The 14,067-nt window shown below is 40.8% G+C and overlaps 1 protein-coding gene across 5 annotated transcripts in view; it reads left to right on the forward strand.

The window, feature by feature from the left end:
- The window catches only part of RMND1 (required for meiotic nuclear division 1 homolog), a 43,330-nt gene that overhangs the window by 435 nt on the left and 28,828 nt on the right, over positions 1-14,067 (forward strand). For 3 of the 5 annotated variants that reach the window (XM_058534139.1, XM_058534136.1, XM_058534138.1), the window contains exons 2-3: positions 5,942-6,459; positions 13,144-13,252. In XM_058534139.1, the coding sequence (XP_058390122.1) occupies positions 5,956-6,459; positions 13,144-13,252 (613 nt within the window). In that variant the 5' untranslated portion in view covers positions 5,942-5,955. Of the gene's footprint in view, positions 1-44; positions 279-5,941; positions 6,460-13,143; positions 13,253-14,067 lie in introns of those variants that run through there. The other 2 variants (XM_058534137.1, XM_058534140.1) reach the window with 2 other exon arrangements.

A 14,067-nucleotide genomic window follows, 5' to 3' on the forward strand; every position in this document is an offset into this window, starting at 1 on the left:
AAAATGTGCCCGAGAACTGAGTAGCTGCCTTGTATTTCATTCAGGAAATGTGAGTTATATATCAACTGTGTGCTGGACACTGTGGTCACGGAAGACACAGAATGAACAAAAAAATCTCTGTCCTCAAGAAGCTTACATTCTACAGGGAAGAGAGAGACAAAAATCTCCTATCCGTTCTTCTTCTATTTTTTTTCCTTTAGCATTGTCGCTATTTAATATGTATTTTGCTGATTTACCACTTTTGTCTGTCACCCTCAATGTGATCTAAGGTTCAAAAGGTAAGGATTTTTCTCTATTTTCACCTGTATTATCAGCAGGTAGGACAATGTCTGGCGCGTGGCAGGAACTCAGTTCATATTTGTTGTATGAATAAATTAGAAATACAAGGTATGCAAGTGATGTTAAATGCCATGGAGAAATATAAAGTGGAGGAAGATAGAGAGTGGGTGCTGGTTGTGCATTTTAAATGAAGTGGTTGGGGAAGACTTCACTGGGTGGGAGACATTTGAGTGCAAGTCGGAAGGAGGTGAGGGAATGAGACTTGCAGATGCCTGGAAGAAGAGCATAAGGAACAGTAGGTGCAAAGATAGAGGCCAGAGCAACAGGAGCAAACTGAGCAAGGAAAGGAACTGAAGGAGATGTTGGCGTGGTGATAAAGGGCCAGAGAATGTAGACCCATGCAAGCCATTTTAAGTCTTTGCCTTTTATTTCAAGAGAAATGTGAAGGCATCATCAAATTTCGTGCAGAGGAAACTCGTGATCTGACTTAACTTTTCAAAGGATCGCTTTGGTTGCCGTGTTGATAAGAATCTGTAGGAGGCCAAGCACAGAGGCAGGGAGACTAGTTAGGAGGCTATTACAAGAATCTATGGGAAAGATAGCAACTTGGACCAGGGTAGTAGCTGGTTGGTGGTAAGAACTGGTCTGAATAAAGTTAGTGGGATTTGCTGACAGATTGGGTATGGAGAATGACGAGTCAAGACAGACACCAGATTGTGGGCTTTAGCAATGATAAGGATGTAATTGCTATCTCATGAATGTGACATACTGTGGGAAGAATAGGATTTGCAGCAAGATTTCAGAAGCTCGATTTTGAGCATGTTACATTTTTTATGCTTATGAGAGTGATTTAGAGATAAATATTTGATATTGATTAATGTATGGGTGTTATATAGAACCACAAGATTGGGTGAGATCACCAAGAGGTGAGAATAGAGAAGTGGCCTAAGTACTGAGCCTTGGCCCATTCCATTCTTGAGGGGACAGGAAACCAGCAAAAGAGACAGAAGGTACAACCAATGAGGTAGGGAAATGGCCAGTGTGGTATCCTAGAGGTGAGTGCTTCAAGGAGAGTACGGCTTACAGCTGTATCATATGTTGCCAATAAGTCAGATAAAATGAAGACTGAGAAGTGACCTTTGGGCTTAGAAATGTGCAGGTCATTGGTGGCCTTGACAAGTGGGTTTTGGTAACGTGGTAGGGAGGAAAGCCTGATTGGAGTGGGTTCAAAAAAAATCAGAGAAGAGGAGTTGGAGACAGTGAATAAAACATCTCTAAAAGGAAAGGAGGGGCCGGCCCGGTGGCACAGTCGGTTAAGTGCGCGCGCTTCACTGCGGGGGCCAGGGGTTCGCCGGTTCGGATCCCTGGCGCGCACTGATGCACCGCTTAGCAAGCCATGCTGTGGCAGCGTCCCACACAAAGTGGAGGAAGATGGGCACAGATGTTAGCCAGGGCCAGTCTTCCTTGGCAAAAAAAGAGGAGGATTGGCAGATGCTAGCACAGGGCTGATCTCCTCATAAATAAATAAATAAATAAATAAATAAAAGTGATTGCTATTTAAAAAAAACTAAGTAAAAGGAAAGGAGCTCAGAGAAAAGTGTAGTATATAGGAGGGAAGATGGAGTCGGAGAGAGTTCTTTTTATAAGATGGGAAATGAAAGCACAGTTGTCTGCTAATAGGAATGTGCCAGTGAAGAAGGAAAAATAAATGGCATGGAAGAGGGAGGGGAGGAGGGCTTACTCATTCCTTCTGTAGGCAGGAAAGGATGAGATTCAGTGTGCAGATGGGGGACCTGGCTCCAGATGGGAGCACGGGCGACTCATCTGTAGCAGTAGAAGGGAAGACAAAGTATAAGGGCACAGAAGCAAGAGGTGGGCAGGTGGATGATGGCAGAGAGCTTGTGGAAGTTCTCTTCTGATTGTTTCTGTTTGTCAACAAAAGGTAAGCAAGGTCATTGCTGAGAGAGAAGAGGAGGAAGCGTTGAAGGTGTGAGGAGAGAGTGGAGAGTAGAATATGTATGGAGAGTAGAAGAATAATAGGGAAACATAGATAAGATGGTTGAGCAGCATGGAAGGCCCACCTAAAATCTGGTCATGATTTTAGTGAGACCAGAGGGCACGTGGTTGGTTGGTTGCTTGGTTGGTTGGTTGTCTCTAGCTACATACAGTCAGGTGCAGGAGTACAGGCACAAATTAGGTGAATTATATTTAGTTCAGGTTGAGGTTATGTCACATGGATATGTGGAAGTGAGAGGGGTGCAAGGGATTTGAGGTATATGGAAGAGAGAGATTGTAATGGTAGACCATGGAATGTCAACTGGGTGTGGAGGAAGTGAAGTGGGGAGTGAGGGGCAGAGAAAAGGTGCTTGGATCATTGAATTGCAGGTCCTGGTGGGGTTGAAGAATTGTTGGAATTGGGTAATAGAAGAAGTGAGCTGGAAAGATCGGAGGTGGTGGTTGGGGAGTAGAATGCTTGAAATTGAGAATATGAGGTTGCAGTTATTGGTAATAAGGTCTAGAGTAGTGCTGTTCAATAGAAATAAAATCCAAGCCACATACGGAATGAATTTTCTAGGAGTTTTAAAAGTAAAAATAAATGGGTGAAATTAATTTTTAGTTTATTTAGCCCAGTAGATCTAAAAATATTTCAACAAGTAATCATTATAAAAATTATTGACATATTTTACTTTTTTGAATTAAGTATAAAATACAAAAAAAATTTTTTTTAATTTTATTGAGCCACATTTCAAGTGCTCAACAGTGGCATGTGCCTAGTGGCCACTGCAGCTTGGAGCATATGACCTTGGGAGTGAGTGGCTGAGAAAGTATGAAAGACTAAGATAGGTCAGGGAACTTGGGGACCAAAGGATGGGAAGAATCGTGCCCTGCACTGATCTGCATGGATATAGAAACCATCAAGAATTGCGACAAAGGACAATGTGGAGGAGCGTGTGAATTCGATGCTAGAAACATTGCACAAAGCTGTTAGGGTAATTAAAAATCTAGTGTACTTTTTTTTTTTTTTGGCTGAGGAATATTCTCCCTGAGCTAACATCTGTTGGCAATCTTCCTCTTTTTGTATGTGAGCTGCTTCCCCAGCCCGGCCACTGACAGATGAGTGGTATAGGTCTGAGCCTGGGAAGCAAATCCAGGCCGCCAGAGTGGAGCACGCTGAACTTAACCACTAGACCACCTGGGCTGGCCCAGATCTAGTGTAGTTTTTATCTTTCGTTTGTAACAATTAAAATTTCACTTTCCTGAGTGTGTTTTAGTTTTTAACAAAGACTAAATATTTTTGTGTATGTGTGTGTTGGATACCTTAAATGCTTCACCTCTGTCTCAGCAAAGATAGAAAACACACTTGTTTGTCCTGTAGCTTTTACATTCTTTGTCCTAGTGCTTCACATAGCCTCCATAGGAAGGCCATCTTTAGAGTTTGCAGGTAGGAGTTTCCTAGAAGAGAATGAAAGAATCCAGGTCTGTGTATACAAATTTCTAAAATTTTTTATAATTAGTTTCTTCAAAACCCCCTAGTTCAACTGGCAGGGAATAGTACTATTAAAGGTGAACTAAAATAGCTAGTTGGACTAGAACTAAACACAGAATTCCAACTTTTGAAGATATTTTGAAAGTAGCAGGTTCACCTCCTAAATATCCCTGTGACTCATCTTTGTCGTGACTCATCTTTGTCGTCTTCCTTCTAAAGGGAGGTAATATGGTGCAGTGGTTACAGTGTTGTCTTTGGAATTGGAAAAGCCTGGGATTTAAACACATTTCTGCAACTTGCTAACTGAGCAGTTAGTCTTTCTAAGCCTCAGTTTCCTCCTCTGTAAAATGCCTCATAGGGTTATGATGAGGTGAGGCAGAGCACTTGGTGGGTAGAAAGTACTCAGTAAGTAATGTCTTAGTCTCTCTCAGTTCCTCCCCTATGTTGTTCCCAAAGACATGTTTCTTAAACAGATTTGACCATGTGAGTCTCACATTTAAAATCTCTGGCTTGGGCCAGCCCCGTGGCTTAGCAGTTAAGTGCGCGCACTCCGCTGCTGGCAGCCCGGGTTCGGATCCCGGGCGCGCACCAACGCACCGCTTCTCCGGCCATGCTGAGGCCGCGTCCCACATACAGCAACTAGAAGGATGTGCAACTATGACATACAACTATCTACCGGGGCTTTGTGGGAAAAAATAAATAAATAAAAAATAAATAATAAAATCTCTGGCGTCCCCCCCAACGTAGAAACTCTTTAGGATCAGTTATGATCTGGCTGCTGGCTCATTTTCAATCCTGATCTCCTGCAACTTACTCCTCCCTCCCCTAAAGTTGCACCCTGCTTGTCAGGTAAACAATACTGTGTACCTAGGTGTTTGATTTCGTGATCCCTCTGCCCTTTTGAGACCCAGTTCAAATGTCACCTCTGAGATATGCTGCACCCACCCCTCACCCCCGAGGCTCCCTCCTCTGTGCCCCATAGTGATTGATACACAGCTCTGTTTTAGTACTTATCACATTATTCCGTCTGTTTTCCCTGCGAGACTGTGAATTCTGAGATCCTCGATTCATACCTGTATCTCCAGCACCTAACATGTTATTTTTCAAAAGAATTATTGATGCCTACTAAAGACTTACTTTTAAAGAGCAAATATTTTCTACTGTTATAAGGGGAGAAATTACTTATATACAGTTTCCTTTGTCTGGAGTATGTGTGTATGTGTATGTGTGTATATATGTCTGTCTCATCCTGTACCCCCATTGCTATACCCGCCCCCAACCTGAAAAGCACCTTCCCCTTGGAGAAGCAGCTTAAATCTGTCTGGGAGCCTTTCCTGACTCTTCTTGTAGAAGTAGGCGAGCTCCTTGTGTGTTTCCTCAGCACCTTGTACTGTCGTTCTTTGTAGGGCCTATTCCACTGAGTTAGAATGAGCGACTAAAAATGCCTGTCTCCTCCAGGAGACCATTGGCCCCATGGTGGCAGGGACCCTGTCCTTTCATGGAAGCATCCCCGGCCCTCGCTCACTGCTTATCTCAATGTAAAGGCTCAATAAATTTTGAATAAAGGAATTTGTAAGTACAGATTTTTTTAAATAGTTTTTGGTTTTTTTGTGTGTGAGGAAGATCAGCCCTGAGCTAACATCCATGCCAATCCTCCTCCTTTTTTTTTCCCTTTTTTCTCCCCAAAGCCCCAGTAGATAGTTGTATGTCATAGTTGCACATCCTTGTACTTGCTGTATGTGGGACACAGCCTCAGCATGGCCGGACAAGTGGTGGGTCAGTGCGCGCCTGGGATCCGAACCCGGGCTGCCAGTAGCGGAGCACAAGCACTTAACCACTAAGCCACAGGGCAGGCCCAGATTTTTTTAAATAGTTGATGTGCTAATGAAGTAAATGAAGAGAGCCCAGCACTCTATTTTTCTTTTTTAAGGTCCCTGTCATGTCAGTAGCTTTATAATCTTGTAATCTTCCAGCAGGAAGGCCAAAAGTTGACTAAAGGAAAAGTGGTGGAAATACGTATATTTATTTTTTAACCTTGTTGCTTTTACTAGACTTAGGGTAAGATGCAACTTTTTTTTACAGAAGTATGCCTATTACCTAGGACAATATTATATAAATTTTAAAACATTTTTAAAAGAACTTGAACTATGAATTTCTTATTTATTTTTCTTATAGCTTGGGACGTGGTAATGTCAACCAGACTTCTCAGAGCCCTGGCCGGATCTCACTGTATTTTATCAAAAGCACATCAGTGCCAAAGACTCGTTCATCGAACAGTAAAACCACTTAAGGAATTGGAGACTGTAACATGCGGCACCCTGACAAGAAGTCAGAACTCGTATTTGTTCTTTCCTGGTCCAGCAGCTGATGGTTTGAATAAGTTCCAGGTCCTGGAAATGAACCAGAAAATATCAAATACAAGCACACGCTCTCCATTAAACACCGTGCATCGCCGAGAAGAAAAAGCACACCTTCCAACCAGGAAGTCTTTTGGTACTCACAGGAAAGTGACTCACAAACCAAGTCTGTTAGGTTCTAAGTGGTTTATAAAAATATTAGAGAGGCATTACTCATCTATATCAACAGAAACACTTGTGCCTAGACAAGATTTTCCCCAAATTAAGAGACCACTAAAAGCATCGAGGACCAGGCAGCCCTCCAGGACCAACCTCCCAATTCTGTCTGTGAACGAGGTAAAAACTTGTGGTGGTTGCACTTCTGTTTCATGATAATCGCTCCCTCTCCAAACGAGTGTATATTGTACCACAGCCTTACTGCCAACGTAAGAGAACTGGCGAACAGCTCAGCATTTTTTTCATCAAGATCTTTGAAGCCTAATAGTAAAACCTTTTATGTCCAAAGGGAACCAAAATCTTAAGTTTTTTGGCGGGGGGTTGGGGGGGGAGTGGAGATTGACCCTGAGCTAACATCTGCTGCCAATCCTCTTTTTGCTTGAGGAAGGTTGGCCCTGAGCTAACATCTGTGCCAGTCTTCCTCTATTTTGTATGTGGGACGCCACCGCAGCATGGCTTGACGAGCAATGTGTAGGTCCACACCCAGGATCTGAACCCACAAACCCTGGACCACCAAAGCAGAGCGTGAGAACTTAACCACTACACCACCAAGCTGGCCCCCAAAATCTTAATTTTAAGAATTAGTGATACATATAAAGACAAAATATAGGCAATGAAGTCTAAAATTGTAGTTTATGAAAGGGTTAGTTATTGGCCTAAGGAAACTTTGAAAAAGAAGACTAGTATTAAATCCAGTCTAGGAATGGTAGTGTAAAAAACACCCATTTAAAAAGAATCAAACTGTAGAAATTCTTCATTAAATTAAAAAAAATTTTTTTAGTAACTACGCAGACAGGTAAGCTTTCGTCAGCCGATGGTGACTGCGTGGGGTGGGGTGGTGAAGTGACGTGGTGACAGAATCAAAAAGCAGCAAGAAGGTTTTTGCTTTTTTGTCCTTTGAAAGTTGAAGGAGGTATTTTTATTCACTAAAAGGTTTATGGGAATTTCTCAGCTACCATCACATTTCTCCTAAATGATCAATATTTAAGATCTGGATCAAGCCCTTTGTTAACCTTTGTATCTTGCATAATACCTAGAACTGTGCCTTATACTTAATAAATGTTTATTAAATTGGAAGGAATGGAAAAGAGGCAAAGGGATCTTTGATGTCTCTAGTCAATCAACATGAAAAATAGGAATGTAGAATATTTAAAACTTGATCAGACCTGCTGACTCAGAAAACAGGCTAGAATGTCTGTCTTAAAATCTGGATTCTGAGAAGTGGACCCTGAGCGTGTTTCATTTGGTTGTGTGTTTACTGCACAGTTGAGTTCCTTTGAAAAAGTATCGAGACCTTCACTAGTAATCCTCAGGTTATGAAGTTAGGCGTCGATTAATGATTTTTATTTTGGGTTCTAGTTTTGTTTAAACTCTCGTATGGTTTCTCTGAACCCCAGATAGAAAGGATGGAAGAGTTATGCGTGTACTTCTCACACCCCTTTCTTCTTCCTAGCTCCTGATGTTTTAATTACATTGTTTAGCTTTGAGATAATCCAGGAAATTCAGTATTTAAGAGACTGAGATGAAATTAAGTGTAAAAGCCTGAATTCATGGCACATCCGAAAAAGAGGAAGATCAACTCGCTTTTTCCTTTTGTCATGTCTCGCAGCACAGAACATAATCGGGTTTCTTACAGAGAGGCTGGTGAGGGCAGAGATGTCACTTTTCTGTAGTTATTGGTTGAAAATGGTCAGAGGCGTTTCTTTCTTTGTGCCGTCCATAGACTCGGAAGCAGTTTTCCTGAATTCGTTTTTTATTTTTCTCTGGGATTTGTTTTTCCTGCTTCCAGGAAAGGATTTGAAGTAGATTTTCAAAATTTAATGCAGGTTCAAATGAGATAATAGAAGCATTACATTTAAGATACAGCAAACAATTGACATGAACAGAGAAATAAATGTTATCAAGTACCTGGTGGGAATAACTAATCTAATTGAACATTTAGTTCTGAGAAGCCCAACGATTAAAGAAAGAAGGGAATCCTCCTGAGTGGTACATTTCTTGTTGTCTGACGGGGGGAAAACATAAAAATGTCTTATGAGAAATAACTTTCTATCCCCGAATTTGAGTCATATATTTCCTGCATCCTTATAGAGGAGATATTATATCATGTAACAGATGTGACATCAGTTGGAGTTTTACAAAAACAAAAACAGCATGTTGTGTCTCTAAAAGCACAGAGAAATAGAAAATCTTACATTTCTGAAAGCACTTCTAAGTGATCGGAGGTAATGTAACTTTGGAACATTATTTTCGGATGATCTTACTTTTCATAGGCGAACACAGTCTTGACGTGTTACTAGGTACTGTATCCCCGGGGCTGAAGACTGGCTTCTCTCTGCCCCAAATGGAAGACCCCTCCATCTCCACATGGGCATCATGGGGCTGGCGAATCCTTTGTGAGGGTAGAGCCCTTTCTCCCCCTCTGGACTGAGGCAGGAAAGGCCTGTGCTATACCATAAAGTAGGCCTGCTTTGTCTTGTTCCCCACATGTGCTCCTATCTCATCCTCGGAATCGACTGAATGAGGTTACTCACCTACCCTCCAGAGTGGAATCAACTCTCTACCTGGTCTTTGCAGAGCTCATAACCTGCTGAGATATTCCACCCACACCCATTGGCTCGTCATTTCTCGTGGCAACCACTGTGCTTCTTGGGGGTGTGTCCTGTCTTTTGGGAAGAGAATCCTGGAGGATAAGGACCACTGCTCTGAGCATCATGGAGCCTGGCGGGAGAAGGAGATGCCAGAATGCCCAGTAGTGGTTTCCAGGCTCACACCACAGTCTATTGTAAAAGTAACTAATGGGTTGTTAATAGTTGTTTGTGTTTTGATAGAATAGAAAATATCAGAATGCATTACTCACGGTAAAGGTAAATACTATTTTGTGAAGCTTTGTGTCAGTTGTGTGTGTACATATATGTATATGATATGTAGATATGTACTGTGCATATGAAAGAATTTCTCACCATGGGTTCTAGTCAAAAAGCTTAAAAGCTAAAGCATTATACTAGTAATGTAAAATCTATATGTGTTTTATAACTTTCATTTACAATCTGTACATAACAGGAAAAACATGCACTTTTCCCTTAGTAATAGAGAAGCAATATTGCTGTAATGCCCTAATTTTCTTCAGTAATAGAACGTGAATAAAAATAAACTTGCCTTTTTAAGAAAAGTGTTCCATCAGAGTGTGTGACACCCTAAAACAAAAATCATATATAGATTTCTAGCCCCATCTGCTGGAACATGTTTTCCCTTGGCCAGAAAAATGAAACACTTAACTGAAACACAGTGGTTTTCTTGGCTTTGGGGTTTTTTTTTTAACATTTTAAAATAGACCTAAATATAGGTCTGAAATCCAATAACTATTTTAGGTTGGTTTGGCACATTTATTTAAGAACAAGTTGTTGATCCCCATCCTAAAACCTGAAATTTGCTACGTGTATATATTTAATGCTTAATAAGTAATGATTCATTATAAAAATCCAGAAAAAGACATGTATGAAAATGAAAGCTTCTCACAAAGTAACAACCTCTTTAATTAATAGGGAAAAAAATACAAAGACGGGACACTCCATGGTCCTCTTTCCCTTTATGAAATGGATTTAAATACAGTCGTTAAAAGCAAAGGAAATAAAACCAAAACAGGAGATGTCTAAGTCAAATTGAAATCTTTGTGAATCGCTTGTTAATAGAAGAAGCCATAATTTTAATGGAGACTCGGATCCAAGATGTTTAAGGAGGATACAGAAAGTGGTGTGGCAAGCCATATAAGCTATGTGACGTTGGCTAGAACTTTGAGCCAAACGCAATAGGACATGGTAAGAGAAGGAAGGTGACAATCTTCAGAAAATCTACAAAAGTCCTTAGAATGGCTACGTAAAAACCAATTGTGTTTAAAAATTTACTTTTAATCTGACTGGAGCTCAGAATATCTTTTTATAATTTTTTTTTTCCCCCCCGCTAAAGGAGGATTGTCCCTGAGCTAACATCCATGCCAGTCTTCCTCTATTTTGTATGTTGGATGCCTCCACAGCATGGTTTGATGAGCGGTGTGTAGGTCTGCTTCCAGGATCCAAACCCTCGAACCCCAGCCTGCCAAAGCTGAGCACGGACTCTTAACCATTCTGCCACCGGGCTGGCCCCCAGGGCATCTTTTCTCGTGGAAGTAGTGATTGAATGTTTTGTCTTGTCCCATTTTTGAGCATGCACAAAAGTGCATATTTTTAGCCCAGACGGGCCAGGTCAGTAACATAAATGATGGTGAAGCAGGCCAGAGACAGTGGGGAGTGGGAGGGACTGTGTGAGCTGGCGAACCTGGTCCCCCTCCTCAACCCTAGTCAATTATTGCCAGGTCTTCCGCTTGATCAAAAGATGGTGGAGATCTGGATTTGGTGTGAAATCGCAATTGGTTGTTGACAGTTAATTCAAATCTTAAAAACCTGATGTGGGTTGACTCTTGAGTTGGGTAGATAGTTCTCTGGGCTGCCAGTTTACAATTCTGATTCTGGAGACAGTCGGCCTCTACCATTTCCAGTATAGCTATAGGAGGATCTTCCACTGGACTGGTTCTTGAGCTTTTCCTTATCTCCTCTCTGCTTTGCACCTCCTGCTTTTCCCACTCTGGCCCAAACTAAGCATGTCAGCTGTAATAGTCACAGAAGTAATTCTGACATCCAGCCTAATATACTGTGATTTTACTTAGCAAGCTTCAGCAGATTTGTCGGGTCTCGCAGAGTAGATCCTGGGTATTGTGGCCTTACCTGATGTCTCTTAACAGTATTCCTTTCTTTCAGCAAACTTACTCTCGTATCCTGTCAGCTCTTTTTAACTCCATGGAGCCCTAAAAGAACGGATGGTGCTAACAGTTGTAAACCTTAAGCACATAATGATTCCTATTATCCAGTAACTATACTTTGGCTGTTTGGATCCATATGTTTTTGTGTAGCAGTGTGTTCCTACCTTCATATGTGACTGTGGGAGTCAGCTTATCAGGTACCTGCAAAAGGAGGGTACTGAGTCCATTCATCTTCATGTTCAGCAGTTTCACCTTTGTCTGACTTTTTATTGTTGTCTAATTGAATTAAAATCATTTTGCTTGAGTGGATATTTTATTGCTTTTAGGTTTTTCAGTTTGTGCGTATCCTCAAGTCCTCTGTTTATTCCTCTGCTCCTTTTTAAAGCACACATTAGACTGTGTAACAGATTGAGGACAAGGCAAAGCAAGGTTAGGCCGTTTCTTGAGAAAGGGCCAGGAGTTAGGTAACAGAAGTGGGAGGAAGGGAGGAATTAATATACTACTTTTCTTGAATTTCATTCTAGGAGTGGAACAGAAAGGGAAGGAATTTAGGAGGTGAAATGAGTAAATCCTAGGAATAAATTTTGATTTAGTGACTCATAATCCTCTTTTGACCAGTGTTGGGCCAAAGCACCATATGTCAGTAGAATCACTAATGTTCTGGTCAATAGATTTTAAAATATAAAATTATGAACATATGAAAATTCAGGTGTAAATTACTTGATAAACTTTTTAACCTCCTAAATTTTGATGATTTATACTATGTGCAATAATAACTATAATCTAACAAATGTTGAACATTTGTGCCAGTCATAGCTCTGAGCAGTTGACACTCATCAGCCTCTTTAAACTTCACAACAGCCCTATAAAGTAGGCATTATTGTTATTCTGATTTTCTTTTTTTAATTATTCAAGGGCCAGCCCTGGTGGCCTAGTAGTTAAGGTAAGGACGCTCTGCTTCGGTGGCCTGGGTTTGGTTCCCGGGCACAGACCTACACCGCTCTGTTAGCTGCCATGCTGTGCTGGCAACCCACATACTGAAAAATAGAGGAAGATTGGCACAGATGTTAGCTCAGGGCGAATCTTCCTCAGGAAAAAAAAAAAATTATTCAAATTCTGTGCCTGAACTCTACACGCCTGTGTCAGTAGTTTTCAAACCTTACTGACCACATCCCTTCGTGAGAAATATATTTTACATTATACATACATAGTGACTCAGTACACATACATAGGCATATATGTGACAGAGAATTGTATAAAATTTACCCTTACTATGAGTAATGTGCTATAATATTTTCTACTTGAATTTTTTTAAAAAGCTAGTTTGGGCCAACTAAAGTGATATCAGGACTCACTAATGGGTTGTGATCTACACTTTGACAAAAACACTGTGCTATGCCATCTTGCTTACTGTATGTATATTGTACAAACACACACAACTTGAGTGTATACGTGAATACACAGACGAGACTCATGGTGCAGGAGCCAAAGCACTTAACCGCCTGGACACATTTTCGGATTTACAGAACTTTCTGTTTAATATTAACCAGAGTAAAAACTGTGTAATTCCTTTGTAGATTTAAAGAAATCTCTGCCAGTACAAGGCTAGTGACATTATCAAATGACCTCAAATAGTAATGTTGCTGTGAAAAAGATCCATGGGAACTCGGGATTGGAGAGACTAAATGTCGTGTCATCCGGGTACCCGTATGACTATCTTGTTCAATCTGTGCTTGAAACATGGCCAGTTGGGGGGCAGCTCCCCTTTCAGGATAGCCCATTCCATTTTTTTGGCCACCAGGAGAGAGTTCTTTCATAGATTGAGCTGAACTCTATCTCCCTATAACTTCTTTCTCTACGTCTTTATCCTATCCCTTCTATGAACCTTGGAGATGTTTGAAGAAACTTCTCGAGTGCTAGCTTTGCAAAATGGAGTTTTGTAAGGTGACAACCCACACAGACACTTCAGCCTCTTGGTAACCCGTGTCATGCTAATCTCGCTGGAACAGGACCTGATGCACTGCACAGCATTTGCAACAGCAGATGAATATCATCTTGGAAACCTCTCTCAAGATCTGACCTCGCATGGATATGTTGAAGTAACAAGCTTGCCTAGAGGTACATTTTCTTGAACCTGGGGCTAAGTATGTGACAATGTATTAGAAGATAATTTTCCTATGATACTGTCTTAAATATGCATTTGTTTAGATTTTGTTTTCTATTGAAAGGAGTATATCACAAAAGTGATGTGGAATCTTTTTATACAAATGACAAAGATAAGAAGTTAAAATGTATTTATAGAGAACTCAGTTCTCATATTAAAATCAATATGATTTATTAAGCTTTATTTATAGTATCACTATTACTTGGGATGATCAAAGGCCATAACACTTTATTTCTGTCACATTAAAAAGTTATTTTAGGGGCTGGCCTGGTGGCATAGTGGTTAAGTTCGCGTGCTCTGCTTCGGCAGCCCAAGGTTCGCAGGTTCGAATCCCAGGCACGGACGGCATCCCACATACAAAAATGGAGGAAGATGGGCACAGATGTTAGCTCAGGGCCAATCTTCCTCAGCAAAAAGAGAATTGGCAACAGATGTTAGCTCAGGGCCAGTCTTCCTCACCAAAAAAAAAAAAAAAGTTATTTTAGTATTACAGAAGAAACATGAAATTGATAGAAATGTTGGGGAGAGCCTTTAAAGAACAATTTACCAGTACAATCCAATACTTTAAAACTAACAAAATTAGTTGAAAGATAAACAATGAATATTAAAAAAGAGAATTAAAATAAACTTAGGATTTTAGGATAGTATCTGAACGGATCCTTGAGAAAATGGCCTGCTTTACATGAAAAAATAAATAACTTGGAACGCTGCGATGGAAATTCATGAATTTTACTGCAACATAGCAAAAATAGCGAGTGAAAAACCTCCC

The sequence above is a fragment of the Diceros bicornis genome, chromosome 39 (assembly GCF_020826845.1).
Source record: "Diceros bicornis minor isolate mBicDic1 chromosome 39, mDicBic1.mat.cur, whole genome shotgun sequence".
Classification (NCBI taxonomy): domain Eukaryota; kingdom Metazoa; phylum Chordata; class Mammalia; order Perissodactyla; family Rhinocerotidae; genus Diceros; species Diceros bicornis.